At 44.3% G+C, this 20255-nt stretch overlaps 4 protein-coding genes across 4 annotated transcripts; 2 read left to right on the forward strand and 2 right to left on the reverse strand.

Annotated features, from left to right (window-relative positions):
* Window positions 1–7245: 7245 nt before the first annotated feature.
* On the forward strand, window positions 7246–9330 carry LOC100843961 (calmodulin binding protein PICBP). Its single transcript, XM_010235301.3, has 2 exons — window positions 7246–8401; window positions 8511–9330. The coding sequence occupies exons 1-2, from the start codon at window positions 7579–7581 to the stop codon at window positions 8975–8977; spliced, it is 1290 nt and encodes a 429-aa protein (XP_010233603.1). The 5' UTR covers window positions 7246–7578; the 3' UTR covers window positions 8978–9330.
* Window positions 9331–10946: 1616 nt separating this feature from the next.
* On the reverse strand, window positions 10947–12465 carry LOC100844264 (uncharacterized protein YAE1). Its single transcript, XM_014898419.2, has 5 exons — window positions 12431–12465; window positions 12263–12279; window positions 11929–12047; window positions 11683–11804; window positions 10947–11582 (listed from the first exon to the last, which is right to left on the reverse strand). The coding sequence occupies exons 1-5, from the start codon at window positions 12463–12465 to the stop codon at window positions 11285–11287; spliced, it is 591 nt and encodes a 196-aa protein (XP_014753905.2). The 3' UTR covers window positions 10947–11284.
* Window positions 12466–12657: 192 nt separating this feature from the next.
* On the reverse strand, window positions 12658–14983 carry LOC100833669 (pyridoxal phosphate homeostasis protein). Its single transcript, XM_003565024.4, has 7 exons — window positions 14668–14983; window positions 14499–14565; window positions 13906–13952; window positions 13670–13757; window positions 13289–13422; window positions 13104–13202; window positions 12658–12945 (listed from the first exon to the last, which is right to left on the reverse strand). Exons 1-7 carry the CDS (start codon window positions 14896–14898, stop codon window positions 12862–12864), a joined length of 750 nt encoding a protein of 249 aa, XP_003565072.3. The 5' UTR covers window positions 14899–14983; the 3' UTR covers window positions 12658–12861.
* A 113-nt stretch (window positions 14984–15096) lies between these two features.
* LOC100833981 (CSC1-like protein At3g54510) lies at window positions 15097–20212 on the forward strand. The gene is made up of 10 exons (XM_003565025.4): window positions 15097–15546; window positions 15627–15770; window positions 16073–16136; window positions 16476–16685; window positions 17760–17945; window positions 18079–18377; window positions 18474–18753; window positions 18917–19189; window positions 19465–19698; window positions 19800–20212. The coding sequence occupies exons 1-10, from the start codon at window positions 15269–15271 to the stop codon at window positions 19953–19955; spliced, it is 2124 nt and encodes a 707-aa protein (XP_003565073.1). The 5' UTR covers window positions 15097–15268; the 3' UTR covers window positions 19956–20212.
* The last annotated feature ends 43 nt before the right edge of the window (window positions 20213–20255 follow it).

A 20255-nucleotide genomic window follows, 5' to 3' on the forward strand; every position in this document is an offset into this window, starting at 1 on the left:
ACCCGAGATGATTGAAAACAAAAGTCAAATTCACGTGTCAAATTGATGGATCGGTTGTTTGCATTGGTAGTCGTGTGTATGCAAAGTTATATTAGTAGGTGAGATTTTCGTGATAGTACATCATGACGCAAGAGTGAAGTTCTGCTTGATTATTCTATCGATACTCGGATTAGAGTTAGATTATTTGAGATATCTTTCTTTTTTTTCGTTACTTTGTAGAGATATTCCATAATAAGTGTTTGGTTCGCTGGCCGGTCAATTCGCTCATTCATGATACTCTCATTTTCACAAATGTTGGTATATTTGGTTTCGTTAAGACCATGCTTTGACCAAAAATTACTTTAATAATAAGTGCTTTTAATACATGAAATTTATATTACTAGATTCGTCTTCAAAAGTTCTTGCTAACAGACGTGGTTTCTATCATACAAATTACATATTACTAAAGTTATTATGGGACAAAGTCTCTTGCTTTAATGAAACAAAATATGCAAACCTTTGTGAAAAGGAGGGATTATTAAATTAGTAGTCTGGACGGTTCACATTTTTTTAGCACTAATATATTGATATGTAGAGTAATAAATCTTCAACTGCCGTTAATAACTCATCTTTGTAAAATTCAAAGTTATGCGTAGCTCACATTAACTAACGATATATTTGTAGGTAGAGTTATAGTTTTGCAAATACTATCCACTCTCCTAAATCTTTACCGTTAAATATATGATCTAATGGTTTACATAATTCAGATTACGTGGATAACATAGAGTTTTCTCTCTAGAACCACGTATTTGCTTTTATTATATACTACCTTCGGCCGGATTTATAAGGCATGCGCATGTTCCTAGATCACCAATTTAACTAACAAAATGTCAGCTAGAGGCCTACGTACGTACTTGTTACTCCTACGGAGTAGCTGCTAGCAATGGTTTAAACAATTTACATGTGTTGAATTAGACAGATAAATCCACCAGGATGCTTGGCAGTTCAAAGGAAGGCTGTCAGCAGAGCAGAGGAGTTGACACAACCATTTACTATGACTGAAATTGAAGAGGCTTTAAAGCAGACGAAAACCATTACGGCTCCAGGTCCTGATTAACAAATAAGTACTCCCTCCGTTTCATATTAATTGGCATGGATTTAGTATAACTTTGTTCCATATTAATTGGCGTGTACTAAATCCATGGCAATTTAATATGGAAAGTAGGGTGTATTTAATTATCACTAATAATAACATATCGGGCCACAAAAGCAAATATTGACTTAATTAACACTAATCTTAAATCACACTGATGTTTTATTGCTAGTCCGTCGTATATATTCCACTCATTAAATGTTGTCCGTTAAAATTAAGATCGAATTATCAAAATAATTCGGACGATGTGGATCAAAATACTTGGTATGATGTGGATCAACGCGGAGCCTACCACAGGTACCTTTCATATTTCTTTCACTTATGAAATCTTGATCCGTAGATATAAACTTCAATAGTCAAAATAATCTAGATAACGTGGATAAACACGATCGATGTCTCTCCTGATACCATTTGTTGTGCCTTTATATTATATACTACCTCCGTACCATATTAAGTGACTCAAATTTGCTCAAATATGGATATATCTATACCTCAAAAGCGTCTAGATACATCTAATATTCCATTACTTAATATGGGACGGAGGGAGTATAATAGATTCGTATATTATGTGATGGAGTCATCTAATGGGCGTAGTTCACGCTGCCGATCGATGAGGGACGGCGCGCGCACGCGCGCGCGTGTGTGTGTGTGTGTTGCCAATTGATCTCGTATTGATCTCTGTCTGTTATGCCGAGAACGCACAAAAAAGAAAGAAACAGAACGCACACACGTATATCTATACCTATCTAAAAAATACGGACCGTTCCCTTCACCACGCGGTTTCGTCGTTCGTCACACGCGCTTTCTTGTTCGTCAAACCCCACCCGACCGCTGCGCTCCGCTCCTCCTGCTGCCGTCCCTCAACTACCTCTCCCTCCGCCCCCAACGGCACCGACGCCTCCTTCCCCCGCTGCCTTCCTTCTCGCGAGGAGGAAAGAAGAGGCCACCTCCTCAGTCCCGCACCGATGCCTCCTTAATTCCCCCGTTGCCTCCCTTCTCACGAGGAGCAAAGAAGAGGCCACCTCCTCAGTCCTCACCCTTCCCCAAATTCACGACCTGGCCGGTCTCCCCTCACAACGCCTCCCCTCCTCCAGCCAACCCAGCACGCTCCGCCCCCTCCTCTCACGCGGCTGGCCCGCCACGGATCCTCCAGGCGCCCTTTGTTGCAGTCCTCGGTCAAGAATTAGCAACGAGCAGGGAGGGGAGAGATCAGCGAGGGTGAGAAAGGAGGTCGTCGAGGGGTGCGGACGGAGCAGGCTGGGGCGCTGGGGCTCCCTGCCCCTTGCTCCCTATCTTTCTTATTCACGGAGGAACACGCAGCCACGGAGCCGACTTGCCTCCACCACCACCGTGCAATTGAGTTCGCCACCGCCGCCGCCCACAAAATCTCCTCCACCGCAAGGCATAAAGGTTTGTTCCTTTCTTTGGGGTTGCTGCCCCCAAACACGGAGGAGCCGGAGAGCACAAAACAAATCTGCTCTATAATCAATCTTCCTCCTTCACCGCGTCAACCAATCGATTCAATCCGATCCCAGTGGCCTTCGAGTTTCCCCTCGCAGCAGGGCACCTCCTCTGCTCTGCGTTGGATGGATCTCTTCCTCCCGCTGCTGCCCCTGCTCTTCCGATAGGTGCTGCTAGAGTTTACTTCTGGAAGCACGGGCGGACGGGATGGGGCGCGGCTGGAGAGGGTTGTTGCCGATTCTACCGCTTCTCGGCTTTGTGGCCGCCGCCGCCGCCGCTGCCTCCGAGGGAGACGCCGATCCGGTCTACAGGTCAGTAGTTTGTTTGTTTGTTGGTTGGTTGGTTTCCTCCCAGTAGAGATTCCAACCGTTTTTCCCGTCGTTGTTAGTTGGTTGGGGGGCGGTTTCGTGCTCCTTGCGTGAGGTCTGGCTTGGTTTCTCAGATGGCGATTGCGTCGTGCAATAGGGTGCTTGGTCCGTGCGGAGTTCAGCTCTTGCTCGGTTTTTAGTACTACGTACTACTCGGAAATAATTATTGATTGATTAGCATTGGTACAGTGAAATTTCTGGAGAACTGGAACTTGAACTGGTTGCCTAATTGGAGTTGGATTTATTTGCTCAGTGTGTGATTGTCTGGTTGGGTCGTGTGGGGGTCTGGAAGATGGAGAGAGTATTAGGATAAATCTAAGTGATGTGTTTACTGTTGGACATATGACGGTTGTGGGTTCAGGATCTCAAGCTTAAGATTCCAGGTGTTGGATGTGGAAAAGATGTGTTGTTGAATGCTTGAATCCGTACCTACTATCTGTGGAGGAATATTGCTACGGGATCTTCAGATTTCGAATTCAGTGATATTTGACAAAATTCAGGAAAAATGACAATGAAGCTCGGGAGAGAACTCCGTACCATTTTTTTTCTCTCTCGCTGCTATTAGCCTTGTTAAGATATGCTGATCGTTCCTTCATACATTTTGGGATGCTGACTTCCTTTCTGGAATCATTTGGCTGATGACTTGACTAGCAACCATCGCTGCTGCTTGTATGTGTGCTCTTTAAGGGCAAAAATTAGGTTGTTCATTACTAGATGTTAAGATTGGAGATAATCTAGAGGCCATTAGGGCAATGTTAAACATGTGTTGTGGTTTATTGATATAGTAACACATGGGCGAAAAACTATCTGTTCAAACATGTGAAAAATTGCTGAAAATATCAGCGGAGCGACGCAACGGGGGCTCAGTTTAGGATTTCACGATTTTTTTCTAGATAGTTTATGGAGAATTTTATACGATTACATAATTTTCAGAATGGAAGTTACTGTTGTGTTCTAAGAGATCATAGTATATAGACAAAATATTCGAAAAACTTTTTTAAAAAGGATGTTTGGTGGTTGTCAAAGAAAAGCAAAGAGAAATTTTCTTCGAGTGTCTAATTTTATTTTGTTGTTCCGTTGCAACGCACGGGTATTTCAGCTAGTAAAGGGAAAATTGTTAATTATGTTGGTGTTCGGCTGGGCTCTCCTCGAGCAGTTGTGTTCGGCCGAGACTCTCCTCTAGCAGCCAGCTACGTACATCAACGTGCGTGTCTTTTAGCATATAATAGATTCAGATCGATACGAGGATGGGAATTCGTGTATGTCGGCGCCATTAAGGTGAAGAGCGAGCTCCCCAGCTCCTTGCACCGCTGGTCCTGCGGCCCCGCTCTCCTCTTCAAGAAAATGGCCCTCCAAATCCTCTCCGCCAAGGTCTCACTCACTCACATTCTCGTCGAATCAATGGAGCCTTTGCATTAATCTCGATCTGGATTTTCCGATCCACAAATGTAGGAGGTGTCGGCGTACCGAATCCAAAAATCACAGTAGTACCTTCATTGAGAGGGCAAAACCGTAATCGCGTGACAGTATCTTGATCGTCTTTTGTCCTAATTCAGATCGATACGAGGATGGGAATTCGTGTATGTCGGCGCCATCAAGGTGAAGAGCGAGCTCCCCAGCTCCTTGCTGGCCTACCGCTCCCAGCAGCACCGCTGGTCCTGCGGCCCCGCTCTCCTCTTCAAGAAAACGGCCCTCCAAATCCTCTCTGCCAAGGTCTCACTCACTCACTCACATTCTCATCGAATCAATGGAGCCTTTGCGTTAATCTCGATCTGAATTTTCCGATCCACAAATGTAGGAGGTGTCAGCGTGGAAGAAGGCGTACATGATCTACGACTTCTTCATCGCGCGCACGCATGATCGGCGTGGAAGAAGGCGTACATGATCCACAAATTTAGGGACTTTGACGTGTTTCTGGCTGCCGGTTCTTGTGTTTTTCAGGTTCCATTGCACGGAGCTGCTGATGGGCGTGTTTCTGCTGGTGTCGGCGTGCTACGACTGCATGTACGGGCATGGCTCCTATTTCTACCTCTTTGCGCTGCCGCAGGCCACCATGTATCTAGCGATTGGGTTTCAACTCCTGGGCATCAATTAGTGAGTACTGCCAGTACTCTAGTTTTGACTGTTTCGATGGAGAAAGTACTTCTCTGCTTCAAGTTTTTTGTTTTTTTTTCTAGGAAAATTTCTCCGGTTCAAACTTTTTTTTTAGGGAAACTTCCCTGCTTCAAGTACTTCTCTCTTGGCAATGAAGCTGCCGTGGGCCTCGCTCGTAGATCGGCAGCTATAGCAGGCCGACCCATTTTAAAGTCCAAATGAGTTCCGGATGGACCAGCTCCACCGAGTCTCCTCTCTCTCTCTAAAAAAAAAGCTCCACCGAATCAATGTCTGAACGAACAATGTGAAAGTAAGTACGGTACCAATCTGTTATCTGATCGTCATCTTCCATATGTCCAAAACCCTGAAACTCAACAACGTCATCTGTCACCGGCGCGCGCCACTCTGCAGTTGCGGATACATATGCCATCAGCACCAGACATGTATACACTTCATTTCTTAGTAATTCTTATCCAGAGTATTCCATACTGTACGCTACTTACATTAATTGTTTCCATCTCTCGAGAAGCCGCCCGTGTATACAATACTCTCGTACGTTTGACTCCACATTTTTATAAGAAAAGAGCGCCCTGCCTGTGTGTGTGCGCGCTTGTTTTGACTTATCATTGTTTTTCGATCGAGTTTGACTCGAATACTGTCGGCAGCAGTGGCTGTCTTGTTTAGAGCCTCCTTGGTACAAGACTCCCTCCGTCCAACAAAAGATGTCTCAATTTTGACTATACATCTAAATTTTGACAAACTTAAGGCATTATTTGTTGGACAGAAGAAATATCTCCACTAGAGTGTAGTACGAGTGGTATTTTGAAAGAACAACAGGTTTCTTCTCTTCCATCCGGACCAAATATGTACTATTCTCTTTGTCTCGTATTAACTGACTCGTTTAAATATGAACATATTTGTATGCTAAAATACGTGATACATGTAATAAAAATTTACTTAGAAAGTATATCACTGCAAGATGGGAACCTACAAATTGACAAGATGGCCCTACTCGCTAGTTTCCGATCGTTTTGGCTGTTGTGGATCGGCCCCTAGTTGTGGAGTAGCATGAGCATTGAATTAGGACAAATCGGCCGCCTAGGAGTTTGGAGCCGACGGCAGATGAGTCGTCACGTGTGCTGCGTGATTCTCTGTGGGCTCGCTGCGCTCTCAACACGCAAAAACAATACAGCACATTCGTGGCCGTCTAGATGGTGAATTGGTGATGCTGGATTTCAAAACACCATTACTCCGCACATGATGTCAAGTGATGTCCCGCTGTTTCGTGCATAGTGTTTGGTTACGAGGACCAGGTAGTGGAAATTCGTGCTACCTGGTACGTGATTGGTGTCCCGTGTCCGGCGATCTTGGCCGGCCCGTTCAGTATAAGAAATTTTTTTCTAGTTAAAAAAAGAAAAATGGAATACACGATGGTGCATAAGAGTTTCATCTCAGTGTTTTGTTAGAGCACAACGATTCCAAATATTGTTTGTGTGAGAAAATAGTTGGACGAACAAGTGAGGATACACGTGATAGTCATGCATTGGTTCCACATATTTGTAGGATGTTATTCCTCGGGGAACCATATCTTCCATTTTGTCATATTCGGAAAACCAAACACAAGTATCTAGAGCCCGTCCCATTCTCTTCCAACCGGTTCTCTCAACCAAACACACCATAAAGTTTTTTTTGCGCACATGGGTTTTATCAACTTGGTATATATTGATGGCCGTGTCTATCCAAAGCGAAACTCTAAAGAATAGAGGAATGGAGGAAGAACGTAAATGCAAATAAAAACCCAACCGCGATTATACACCAACAAAGTATTAAGTAACTCCAAATAATAAATGAAAAATAAAGTAGCCGTCTTTTTTAACCCGCTACTTAATTACTTCCATATACATACATGAAATAAAAAAGGAAAATTTGGTACATATCCGATGGTGGCAATCAGCCAAATGTAGAATCAACAAATGGACAATGAAGAAGAGAAGAACAAGAAAACGGAAAACAGGAAATTAACAAAAAGAAGATAAAGAGATTTTTCCAGAGGATTATCCTTCCCGTGCTAATCCCGGTTAGTACGTGGATTTGTATATGACACGGAGGGAGTACGGCACTCCCTAGTTTGCCAAGAAGATCTCAACAAACCATTGCACACAGAGCTCAAAACCCGCTTTGCTGAAACAGAGGAGGGGGTCCCACAGGATCCCACGGCCGCAGCGGATTCAAAATCTCTCGCCACCCCCCTGAAGTCCCGAACGCCCGGAAAGATTCCAAAAGCATCGATCCATGCCATCCCAGCCGCCTCCCCACCCAGTAATCTCTAGTCTCCCCCGGCGAAATCTAATCTAGCTGCACGTCGCCATTGAGATCGATCGTAAACCTTCCTTGTTTGCGCGCGCGCGTGTCGAGATCTCATCTCGTCTTCCGCCCCTTGTGGTCTTTATTTCCTTTCTCGCCCGGCCGCCGCCGAGGAAGAAGCGGGGGCGGTGGGGGTAGGGTAGCCAACTGCGAGCAGCCATGGTGCACAGGAAGCAGGCGCGGGGGAAGCGCAAGGGCGCCGCCGACGGTGTTCCCGAGACGGCGGATCACGCGCGCCGTGGGGGCGGTGCGGCAAGGCCTGGCTACATGAGGCCGACGAGCTGCTCCGGGGCCAGGGCGGCCAATAAGGGGGCTGCTGCGGGCCCTCGGGAGGGGCCGCCACCCGCCGCGCCGACGGAGAGGGAGGCGAAGGCGGCGCCGCGCGTGAGCAGGGCGACTTGCTCCTCCGCCCTCAAGGGCACCGGCGTCAGCGGAGGTTGCGAGGGGCGGCGCCTCTGCCGGTACGCCTACTGCTCGTTCGAGGGCCACGCGCCAGCGGCGCCGCCGCTGGGGAGCTTCGTGGCGTCGCGGAGGCGGCTGATCAAGACGGAGCAGCGCATGAAGCACAAGGGCGTATCCCCGTTCCGCAAGGCCAAGAACAGCAATGGCGGTGGCGGAGGCGACGGGGACGGTTTCTTTGTGCAGATATTTCCCGGCGCTGCTGCCGCGACGAATTTGGGTGTGGACAAGGATGTGATGGACGGGCGGATGGGGTATGTCACGTTTGATCGCCGGAGTTACCGGGAGGGGGAGGAGGACAGCAAGGAGAACGATCTGGATGGTTCGGTGGACGGCTCTTGCGGATCCAGCGATGTGATCTCTGATGGTTTCGCCGAGTTGCTGGCGGCGACGACGACGACGACGACACGCAAAGTAGAGGGCGAGGCTTGGGTTGATCAAGAAGAAGCAGAGGACTCTGGTCCCTGCAAGTCAGATATCTCGGTGGAGCTGGGTGCAAGATATGAGAGCAACATTTCTAAAGGTGAAATTTCTCTTTATGAAATTGTTTGGTTCCTAGTCCCATTTTAATATCCAGGAATTACCGCTGAATTGCCGATGGATGATGAACAAACAATGTTGAAATTCTGCAGGTCGTGGCGGTGAGGCTTCAATAGAATCATCCATGGATGATATATCCAGTGCATTTGGTGGGTTGAATTTCGAAGATGTAGGTTCTGATCCTTCTGATGCGGCAACCAGCCAGAAAAACAAGGTGATCATCTCCTCCAGGAGAAGAACACCTGCAGAGGAGAAGCGAATTCGGATTTTCAATCCTAAGGCTCCAAACTTCCTTCCGGTAAGAGCTGATCCAGATGCTGAAAAGGTTGATCTCAGGCATCAAACAGCCGACGACCGGAAGAGCGCGGAGGAGTGGATGGTTGATTATGCACTTAGAAAGGCAGTGAAGAAATTAGCTCGCGCTCGGAAGAGGAAGGTGGAGATGCTTGTCCAGGCCTTTGAAACTGTTCTACCACTTCCTGGTGAGAAGAACTCCCTGCAGCACGACGACGACAAGAAAAGCTTCACACAGGCAAAGGCGTCGCAAGCCTGCAACTGATAGATTTTAGAGGTTTATTTGCTTTAGTAGAATTGATGATGCAGCGCATAGTGTTCTCGTGTGCTGCCTATTCGGCTCATGATGCGGTAGGTTGTGTTGCAGTTTGTTCCCCTGCAATATTAGTGCTAGAGCCTAGAGAACTGCTTAAGGAGAATAGAGAGCTGCTTGCCAGCAGGTGAGATCTCAAGCTAGATGCATGGAACTCACCGAGTCAGCTTATTAGTGTAGCTTCGTAGTGCATGTACATAGGCCTCCTGTGCTCGTGCTGATATTCTGGTGATGACAACAGGAGACCTGCAAACTGCAGCAGTGCTGAGAATGTATTCCTTTTACAAATATCAATAAATCTCTTATTGACATCATTTTTCACTTCTATTGCAATTAGCATGTTCAGTTATAGTATAGTACTACTATAACAACATCTGCAATCTGCTTTGACTGACAAATAGGTACAAGTTGAACTCGAGGGTTTACTTCCTGAATGATAAGGTCATGCATCTGAAGTTTTTCTTTTTCTCGAACTGCACCCAAGTGCGTGTCACTTTGTATTAGAAGAAGGCATCAAAACCCACAAACGAGTAAACAAACCAACAGACAATAATTAGAAGGGAAAAAAACACAGTAGCAGAACTACTACTGTACAGGCCTGTTTCTTCTGAAGCAACAGCCTGATCAGGATCTGGCATGATGCTTCTAAAGTTGGAGGTAATCAAATCAACACCGACTATTTAGGGTCAACAGGCCGGATACTAACTTAATATTGTGTCAGAATTTAGGGTCAGGAACATACTACCTCCGTTCCATAATTTTTGTCTCAAATTTGCCCTAAAATGGATGTATTTATTCCTAAAAAACGTCTAGATACATGTAATATTTTGACAAGAATTATGGAACGGAGGGAGTAAGAAATAGAACAGAACAGAACAGATGTAGAACCAAGTCATACTGTTAGCTACCAAAACCAAGAAATACAAAATGCCAATGTTCAACTCTTGGCAATCTGAAAAATCTTCACGAGAAAATTGGTTATGAAATGTATCCTCAGATCGCTCAAACAAATAAGGATTTGCAGATGCTGTCGCCACTAAAACTTCGTTCCTGAATGTTTTGTTTGTAATGGAAGCAGAGAAAAAGTCCCATTTTCTCAAACTGAAAAATAAAACAGTCTGCATGTCAGGTGTTTCACCCAAACTAGGAGCAACCAGCAATAGACTCAGATGAAACCAAATAAATGGTTCTGGAATAAAACGAACAAGAAACGCTCCAAACGGCTAGGAGAAAGCAGATGGATCACCATTAATAATTTGCATTAATACTGGAAACCAACTATCACAAGTCATAACGGATACAAGGTTTGATGCTCTCACCAACCTGGAGGCACTGAAGGATAGGCGCTCAGCTTGATGCTCAAATCCCAAACCCCTCTAACAGAAGCACAACATTTACTGCTATTTACTGAGCTGTTGGGTTGTCCAACTATCAGGGACCATTCAGAATATATCAGCAACATCACAAAAGTAGGCCATAGCAACTTTCTGGAGTGGATCAGGTCGTTCATCAATGCAACCTGGAGTACATAAGCTAGCCAGCTGATGGAAGAGGCAGCATTTCATATCTACATTAAACATGCGAAAGAAAAAAAAAGTGGTTAAGTTCGCCCGAGAAACTAAAAGAAAGAACACGAGGTTTAATCATATAACACATTAACACTACAGTACTACATTTGCCTTCTTAACTATGCAGGCTTACCACATTGTCAGCATTAAGAAAGGCAAGAATGTTTCAAGATGTCAAACTAATAAAAGCAGAATGTCTCGGGATATCCTGCACTGAGGGTAACCACTAATCTAGCCTTTCCCCAGAATATTAAAATGGTTGAAACCGATGAAGAATACCAGTACAGTTCATTAGCAAATGCCGAAGGTTTAAGCAAACCAGATCAATGTTTGCTAAAGGAAAAACAGAAATATGTAGAACTCGAGAAGAAAAATATTATTATTGTCATCCATACTGCGCATTTTACAAGAATCTACAGCACAGGGTGATATAGAAAGGAAAATCTCAAAGTATCACAGGATTTATAGTTACAGCATTCAGGATTTACAAAACTCGAGACTAATCCAAGGACTGCCTTTGAGTTCAAAACATGCATTTCAATTTTTGTAGGATTAAGGATTTAAACCAGCTCCATCTTCAACAAACTCCCTAAATCATCTATAGCCTTCCTGGATGTACAGTAAACTGAAAATTCAGTGCAAGTAATTCTCCTGATGATCAGTGGTGCTTGCTGTTCCATTCACCCAGCTATTACATAACTCGTGCCATCTCTTCATGAACTTTAATATTTGGGCACTCATGCAACAGCAACAAGAGATTCTTTGGTAAAGTTTCGAGCCTGCTAGAATCTGCAGCTTCGTCTTCTTCTGATTTTACATGCGGTTCCTCCAATGGACGGTTACTGTCAAGAGTGCTCTCGTGGAACATTTGTAGCGCGTCATCTGCTGAAATTTCTTGGACAGAGTTATGGAGACTTTGAAGTCTTACTCTACATTGGTCGCTGGGCAACAGTTTTTCCTTCAACCTATCAGGAAGACTAGCTAGTGCACTGCAAGGACAACAAAGAGAAAATATTACAAGTGAGAATGTTAGAAGAGAAAGGCAGTACAAAAAAAAACTATTATTAGGACGACAGGAAACCAATATACCTAGTAATTCCCCGAACAAGACCCCACCTATAGGCAATATGCACAGATTCCATAAACCCGATATTGAAACCCTCTTGGGCAGCATCCTTCTGCCCTTCAGTTATCCCATCCCTGTAACCCATCTGAAACAAAACTGAGAGCCGTAATTTAACCCTTGCAAGCAAACATTCCTGGTACGTATCAACACAAACTCGTGATTCATGATTAACCAATAATAAACGTGTTAGTCAAAATCGTTATTAATACCTTACGGAACTGGTTCTGCCTGTAGGCCCATTCTCTGTCTAAGACGGATCCACAACCTGGAGAATCTGACGCATCATCATCATCCCAAACGTCGTCATCAACAACATCATCACCGTTGCCTGAACCAGAATTGGCAAAAAATCAACTAGTTGTGACACGACAATCAAACATAGCAGTATTCAAGGGCGGAGGACCCGGTAGGGCAAGGTACCTTGATTTTTGCCTCAGTTACGAATTGGCGAATACGGAGTATTAAGGAGATGAAACGGGGAGCTAATGGGCGGGATCTGTTCGCGGCGTGACGGGAGCGAGAGAAACGAGGGGAGATAGATACCTGCGGTGGAGGCGCTCGCACGAGGAGGAAGACGAGAGACGGAGCGAGGGGGCTGGGGCGCTGCTCAGCAGCGGGATGGGAAGGTAGGGGTGGCGGCGCTCGCTCGAAGACGAAGACAAGCGACGGGGTTCATGTTTCCAACTCTGTCTGACCTGGTCCCAAGGGCACACTTCGAATTCCAAATTATCATCTTCCTTTCCCATTTCACACCTTCTTCCGCACTAAACCATCGGACCGACCCGGCACGACCCGGCACGGCCCGGGAGGGCATAATTTAATACAGTAGGAGCCTCTCCTGTTTGACCCCGGTCAAAAAAAAAATGGTACCAACATCTCAATCGATCAAGAAACACACACACACAAAATTCAAAATACAACGTATCTTAGAAATGCAGTATCATGATGTATCTCAAAATTTTCCATTTACTTTCCTTTATGGAGCTGCACATTTTTTACACATCAAATATTCACATGCATATTTACATACCATCGTGCATTCGTGCAGTGTACACAGGTAGTAAAAACTTATGAGGAACAGCCTTGTATCTATGTACTATGTATGTATTGCACACATAGGTCCCGGTTGTTGGGTTGAGTCGTCACTGATTCTGCTTTTGGTTTGGATAGTCCCTTGGTCCGAAAATGGTTGACCCAATCCTCACATTGGTGCTACCCAGCTCAATCTGAACAAAGACAGCAAAACTGGAGATGTCACAGTTGCTTCCAGGATGAATGGAACTCAAAGGAAGTCTACCGTGTTTGCACCAAATTATGTGGTACCGATTTGATATTGCACAACCCCACTTAACAGTTACACATAAAAAACAAGATATTTTCTTACTGCTTGCTCAAAGTCTCCAGACATTCCCATGGAGAGTTCGAACTGTTCTGTCAGCATCCCTAGGGCCTTGCAAACTTCAATTTTGCAATTTACCAGTGCCTGTATTCAGATCACACAGAAGAGCAGCTTATGAAAGTTAACCCAGAGCAAGCATTTGTGATGATGTGATGATAACAGAAAACTACCTTAAAATTTTCCGGTGTCGAGGAGTAATCTTTCATTCCTATTGTCATGAGACCTGAAAATATTAGGTTTGGGCAGTCTAGTTTCACATGCTTAGCAAGCTCCACGCATCTAGAAGGATCAATACCAGATTTTGCTGAATCAATGGAAGTGTTTCATTAGTGAATTCATCAATCATCATCGCTGAGAAAACCATCTATAACATGATCACATAAAGAAAACTACAACATAAATAAAGCAGCATGACAGCAACTTGAATAAGGCCGGAAATTTGAGCATACTTTACACATGCCTTCTGAAGTAATGATATGAATATATCAATAATAAGTAGTATTAAAATGTATCATAAATGCAAATAAAAATCATTATTTTTCTGTACTCACATTCTTCTCCACTAGTGTTTACTTGCACCATAACTTTCAAAGGCTCCCTCCCCAAGCTAACGACAGCACGGTCAAGGTGATTAGCAATCTGAAAGGATGTCGACAATACGTAATACTCATCGGTAGCAGAAAGGATCAATCCCTTTTGTGAAGATATACAAATATATACTCACACAGTATGGTATGGTTCAGATATATTCAGCTCTTAGTCATAGTAACATGTGCCTGTTGCTTACCTTTTCATTACCTACACCCTCAACCATGTCAAGATTTGGAACAGCAGCTGAAAAACGAAAGAAAAGATGCATTAAGACCGAGCAATATAGCATCTGTATGATCAGTTGCTTAGTACCCAAGAGTGAAGAGCCTACAATTCAATTCACTGGAGACTAAATCTTGTAATTTGGCTCCACCTCTGTTAAGTTGGTGTTGACAGACTTATAAGTTTTCATGTCTATGATAAAAGTTGCTTTTAAAGAAAAGAAACAAAAACGCACCAACCAAAGAACAAACATTATAATGGGACATAGCGGGAATGCATAGTTATTCATCAGTAAATTTCTCATGTCCTGAATGGCGTAGTAATTATGGCTTCGTCACTCGGTGAGCACATCAATGAGCAGTAATTACCCATCGCAGATTACTTGTTCTAAGCAAACTAATTATCTATCGTCGTGCCTGTTCCCATACTTCTGCAGCAGAAATGAGGACGAATTATCTACTTGAGATGTGGTTGTCCAGAACATCTCTTCCACAATCATTTGTCAGAATCTTCTATATGAACCAACGTGGCCCGCCGGGGACTAGAGAAGGCAAAAATTAACCATACCTACTAGGGATTTCACTTTGTTGCTCTGCAAGTGCCCGACGAAATGCCACCGGATATCTTCCGGGAGCTGCAACGCAAAAGACGGCAGAAGAAAGCAATCAGGCAACCATTTCAAGTAAAACAAGATCAAACTTCCACTAGTATCGAGCTGCCCGATCCGGAGCTCAACCTGCGGCGCCTTGGTGACGAACTCCTGGACGTAGTTCTCGCCGAAGCAGCGGTGCCCGGCGTCGTAGAGCTGCCGCAGCAGCGACACCGGCTTGGTCTTCCCCACCGCCACCACCCGCACCGCCTCCGCCGCCCGCCCCGACCGCTCCGCCGCACGCCCCGCCCGCGCCAGCACCGTCCGCATCGCCGCCGCGACCGGAGCAGCCGCCCCCTCCGCCGCCGCCGCTGCCATCCCACCTCGGCACCTCTCTCTCCTCTTCCCTCCTTCAGCGTCTGCTCCACTACTCGTGTTGGTAAACGGTGGATGCCTCTCTCCCACAGAAAAAAAATCTAAGAGCTTAGCCATAGCGCTATACGGGCCGTTTAGGCCCAAGATGGTAAATACTATGGGACGGAGGGCCCATTTCGCCATTTGCGGCGAGAGGCGAACGTGTCGAGCTCTGGCCGCTCCTAGCTCGCGCGCCGCCACGTCGCCGCCCGCCTCCGGCCACCGCAGCACGCGCGCGGGTTCGAATCGAACTCGAGACAAAACGGCAGCGGCCTGCGGACGCAGCTGCAACTGGATGCGCCACCAGTAGCAGAGGGTCTGGGCGGCGCGCGTCATGGACGCGGAGGGTTTGCTGGCGTCTGCGGCGATCAACCTGGGGCTGGCGCTGGTGGCGCTGTCGCTCTTCTCCATGCTGAAGAAGCAGCCCGGGAACGCGCCCGTCTACCAGCCGCGGCGGATGGCGGCCGGCGGCGGCGGCGTGTTGCCGCTCGGCACGGGGCGGCTGACCCCGTCCTTCCGGTGGGTCGGCGCCGCGTTCCGGATCTCCGAGGAAGACGTGCTGCGGCGCCACGGGCTCGACGCCCTCGCCGTCATCCGCCTCTTCAAGTTTGGGTGCGTGCTTGCGTTGCGTCCTCTGAACTGATCCTGCTTCTGAATGTATACTCACGTTGCATGTTTCGATTGGATTGTAGGATCAAGTGTTTCAGTGTCTGCTCAATTGTTGGAGTGTTGATCCTTGCGCCGGTAAATTATACCAGTCAAGGCCCTTCCGGCCTCAAAAGGCCAAATTCGATGGAGCTTTTCACGGTGTCCAATGTTACCAGGGGCTCTGACAGGTTTACTCTGTCCCTGTCTGCATTTTCCACTTTCACCTTGAATGTTATTTTTCATTAGAATGTTCAGTTAAAACATTGCGGTGGTTCATAAATCTGCCGAGATTGGTCAAAAAAGCGTACATATGCTTGTAAACCAAATTATGTTCCAAACTGCTTCATGGCTACAAACGGACTAAAATGGTCCTACTATGTGTACAGTTTAAATGTCCTTATTTTCACTTGACTAGCTCTAGTACTGCCTACCAACTGAAAACTGGTGCTAATCTTGTGGTATTGATTTAGTTCTTATTTTTGCACGACAGGCTTTGGGTCCATTTCTCGTGTCTATGCTTCATATCCTTTTATGTGGTGTATTTGCTTCATAAGGTACATTCGTAAAAACTTGCGAGTTGATCCATCTGCGTGCCTTGTGGTAATAGACTAATAATGTTAGATTAAATACCATAACTTTGAATGAAATACTTCGATTTTGACTTTTCAATTGTGTTAGTTGATATAGGAATTTAATGCTGTTATCTTGTCTGCCTGTTGAGATTTGGTACAGTGTTGGTATGTTTTAATAATCAAGGAATTAATTATTATATCATGCAAACACTTGCATCAATTAGTCGAAAGATGTAGCATTGTGGAGGTGACTATTCGGCTTTGTTCGGAAGGAGAAATATTTACTAATTACACTGGCATATCCATTTTTATTTGAAACAGGAGTATAAAGAAATGTCCCACAAAAGAATACAGCACTTGAAGTATCACAGGAAGAGACCTGATCAATTTACCATTTTAGTTCAAGGAATTCCTATATGCTCAGATCACGGAGCTTATGGTTGTCATGCTGATCACTTCTTCTCACAACACTACCTGACATACGAATCATATCAAATATTACATGACATAGGAAATATTGAGGCATTACAGGTGAGTACATTGTAGCAATGAGTGTGTTTAATCTGTGTCTTGTTTATTTGCAGATTATTAAATCACAAACTGCGATAGTATTTTCCAAAACTGTCTCTGAGTTAGATTATGTTACCACTTGTTTGTTACACCAAGTGGCCATACTTCTCATTATTACATACTCACATTATGGTTTAAGAAACCATGAACTTGTGCTTATATTCTTTCTTTTTTCTTCAAGGAATTGTATGTTTGTATCAATATCAGGTGAACTCTAGCAAAAGTAGTGATACCCCAGTTTAGGTCCAAGTACTGACTTATTGCTAAGTTCTTGATGGGAACTTTCTAGAATGTAGGGCACGTGAATCTTAACTTTCCTTTAAGTTTTGTTCAATCTGTCACAGTTCACAGATAAATTAGCGGTAATATCAATCTTCATTTACGCAGGCTGTAGAAGTGTAAGAATCAAAAATTCATAACTGTTAGTTACCAAAGATGTTTAGAATATTACGTTGAATTTCAAAATGGTGCCACTTAGTCTGAGCAGTCTGCAAACTTTCAACTTGTGGAAAAAACTCTTTTGGTAACCCAAAATTTGGCAGCATCGTATGTCATTATGCTGTCAGAGAAGAGGGAAAAAGATGGTCAAGCATGATAACAAACTCTAATATTCCCATATATGGGGGATAATTTTATATTGATTAACTTTTTTCATGGACTATATCATACATCTAAGCACCTGTTCATTTCTTGCTGTCTCTATTTTCGAGGTAGAATAGCTAAACACCCGTGCGTTGCTACAGATAAAACAAATGAGACTACCCTATAGATAAATAGACAACAATTACATATTAGTTATACATGTTAGTAATTTTATCTCAACTTTGTTGACAAACATCATTGCCATCTCTGTCTATGGCAATATATTTATTGTTTGCATTAGAAGAAACTGAGGAGCTTTTCTTACAATAGAAGAAGCTTTGGAGGTGACGGACCGCCACCGATTGAGCCTTTTTTTAGGAGCGAAGATATGGGCACACCGTGAACTCGTGATGCATTTTTCTATATTTACTAATCAAGTAATCATTGTTACAGAAGCTGGCATCTTCCCTTGAGAAACAGATAAAGAGGAAAAGAGATACCCGAAGATGTAGCTTTTGGAGATGGATCTGGTGCAAGCTCACATTAGGATCAATAGATGCTCACAGTCAGGAACGTAAACTGAAGGAAGTGCACCAGTCTATTCGTCTCCTGCAGTGTGAAAACATGCTTAAACAAAAGGTACTCAGGATGCATTGTGCATTCTTGACTTCACCCACTTGTGCTCAGAATAACTTTAGTACGTCCTGTCGCCAAATAGAAGAGTAGTGCACCTATTGCCATTTCCATCATTTAATGACGTTTTCAACTCTAGGAGTTACCCGTAGCTTTTGTCTCATTCAAATCCCGGTTGGAGGCTGCCCAAGCTGCTGAGATGCAACAGCATGTCAATCCGCTATCCCTGGTTACACGATATGCTCCCGAACCAACTGATGCAATATGGTCAAATCTGGCTATTCCCTTCAGCCGTATTGCTGCATATAAGATTGGAGTCTTCATTGCTGCATTTCTACTAACGGTGTTCTTCACCATCCCTGTCACAGCGGTGCAAGGGATAGTACAATTTGAGAAGATTAAGAAATGGTTCCCACTGGCTAGAGCTGTGCAACTTATGTTAGTGGTCACAACTCAAGTAATTTTGGCAGTTCGAGATTTTGCATTTACCTGAGTATGATAACATTAACAAGCTGATGCTTTGTTATTTTGCAGTCCAGGTTTGAATTCTGTTGTAACTGGATATCTTCCAAGCATGATCTTAAATGGATTTATCTACTTGATTCCCTTCGCGATGCTTGGTATGGCTTCATTTGAAGGTTGTATTTCCAAAAGCCAAAAGGAAATCAAGGCCTGCAACATGGTGTTCTACTTCTTGCTAGGAAATGTTTTCTTCCTGAGTATTCTTTCAGGTTCTCTACTCGATCAGATAGGAGAATCCTTTACGCACCCGAAAGACATCCCTAGCCGTCTTGCTAGTGCTGTTTCTGCACAGGTAAAGCCAAAGCATACTGAATTGCATTCCTGCTGTTCCAAGTAACAAATTCGTTCTGTTACCTATATGGTATTGTTTTTAGATATGTTCCAGAAACAAGTTGAATGTTCAACATGAAGCAATTATATTATGGGACCATATTATTAACTTGTTCATTTTGCAGTCAGATTTCTTCATCACATACATCTTGACCAACGGCATGTCAGGATTTTCTTTTGAGGTTCTTCAGTTTGGTTTGCTTACATGGCACTTCTTGAAGGTGCATTCAGTTGGACATACTGACGAGCCGTATCTCTATGGCTTCCCTTACTACAGAGTTGTGCCCATCGTTGCCCTTGCAGTGTTGATTGGAATGGTTTATGCTGTAGTTGCACCTCTTCTGCTTCCGATTCTTGTGATATATTTTTTGCTTGGTTATGCAGTGTTCATCAACCAGGTAGCCTCTTTTGTTCACAAGACTTGTTGCCGACATATTTCCTTTCTTTTTATTATCAATTTTAAGTTTATTTAGGATGCCGTTGTTTCGATCTTAAATGTGTAAGAGGGTCATTTTGAATTATTATTTTAATTCCTTTATGTTTTCATTTGAAAATAACAACACATATTTAAATATTCATTGTTTATGTTTTGTACTTATCTTCTGTCACCCAACAATCACCTTGATCCTTCCGAATTTTGTAGTGATTACTGATTAACGACTATGCTATACAGATGGAAGATGTATATGAAATCACATACGACACTTGTGGACAATATTGGCCTAATATTCACCACTACATCTTCCTCTCAGTCACGCTCATGCAAACTACCATGATAGGTTTGTTCGGGCTGAAGTCGAAGCCAGGAGCTTCGTTTGCCACGATTCCCTTGCTTGTGTTGAACATCATGTTCAACGAGTACTGCAAGGTTCGGTTTCTTCCAACTTTCCAATGCCGACCGGTCCAGGTATCTCGATAGTCATTTTGTTTCAACAAGTATATTCTATGAAGACCACAAAGATGATTCATCGTATTATCCGTGCACTTAATTTTTGTTATCTTCACAAGATCTGCAAGGAGAATGATGACCTTGATAAAACTGAGGGGGCAGCAGAAGGCAGCTCGGATCATGCCATCAGGGCTTATACACCGCCATGGATGCGTCCGATGCAATGCTCCTCAGAATCCAGCTCGGTGCAACCTTTAGTTCGTTGTTTTGTATAGTGCTATTGGCAATGCCGATGGTTGCAATCTTACAAGAGCCCCCATCAGCATGACAACAAACACAGAAACGCTGTGCCGTTTCTGTAATTATTCTGCAGTTAAATAAGCATTGTAATTATTATTTTTCCTGCAGTTACAGGCAGCTCCACAAACTGAGCTGTTGACACTTGTATTATGCCAGCATGTATTCCTAACCGGGGATTAGGGATGTTCATATCCTGTCGATCAAGGAAAACTGCAATCAACACATTTTGACAGTTTGGGCCACACAAGTTTGACGGGTTGAAGACGGCCACATCA

Source organism: Brachypodium distachyon, chromosome 2 (genome assembly GCF_000005505.3).
Source record: "Brachypodium distachyon strain Bd21 chromosome 2, Brachypodium_distachyon_v3.0, whole genome shotgun sequence".
Lineage (NCBI taxonomy): Eukaryota > Viridiplantae > Streptophyta > Magnoliopsida > Poales > Poaceae > Brachypodium > Brachypodium distachyon.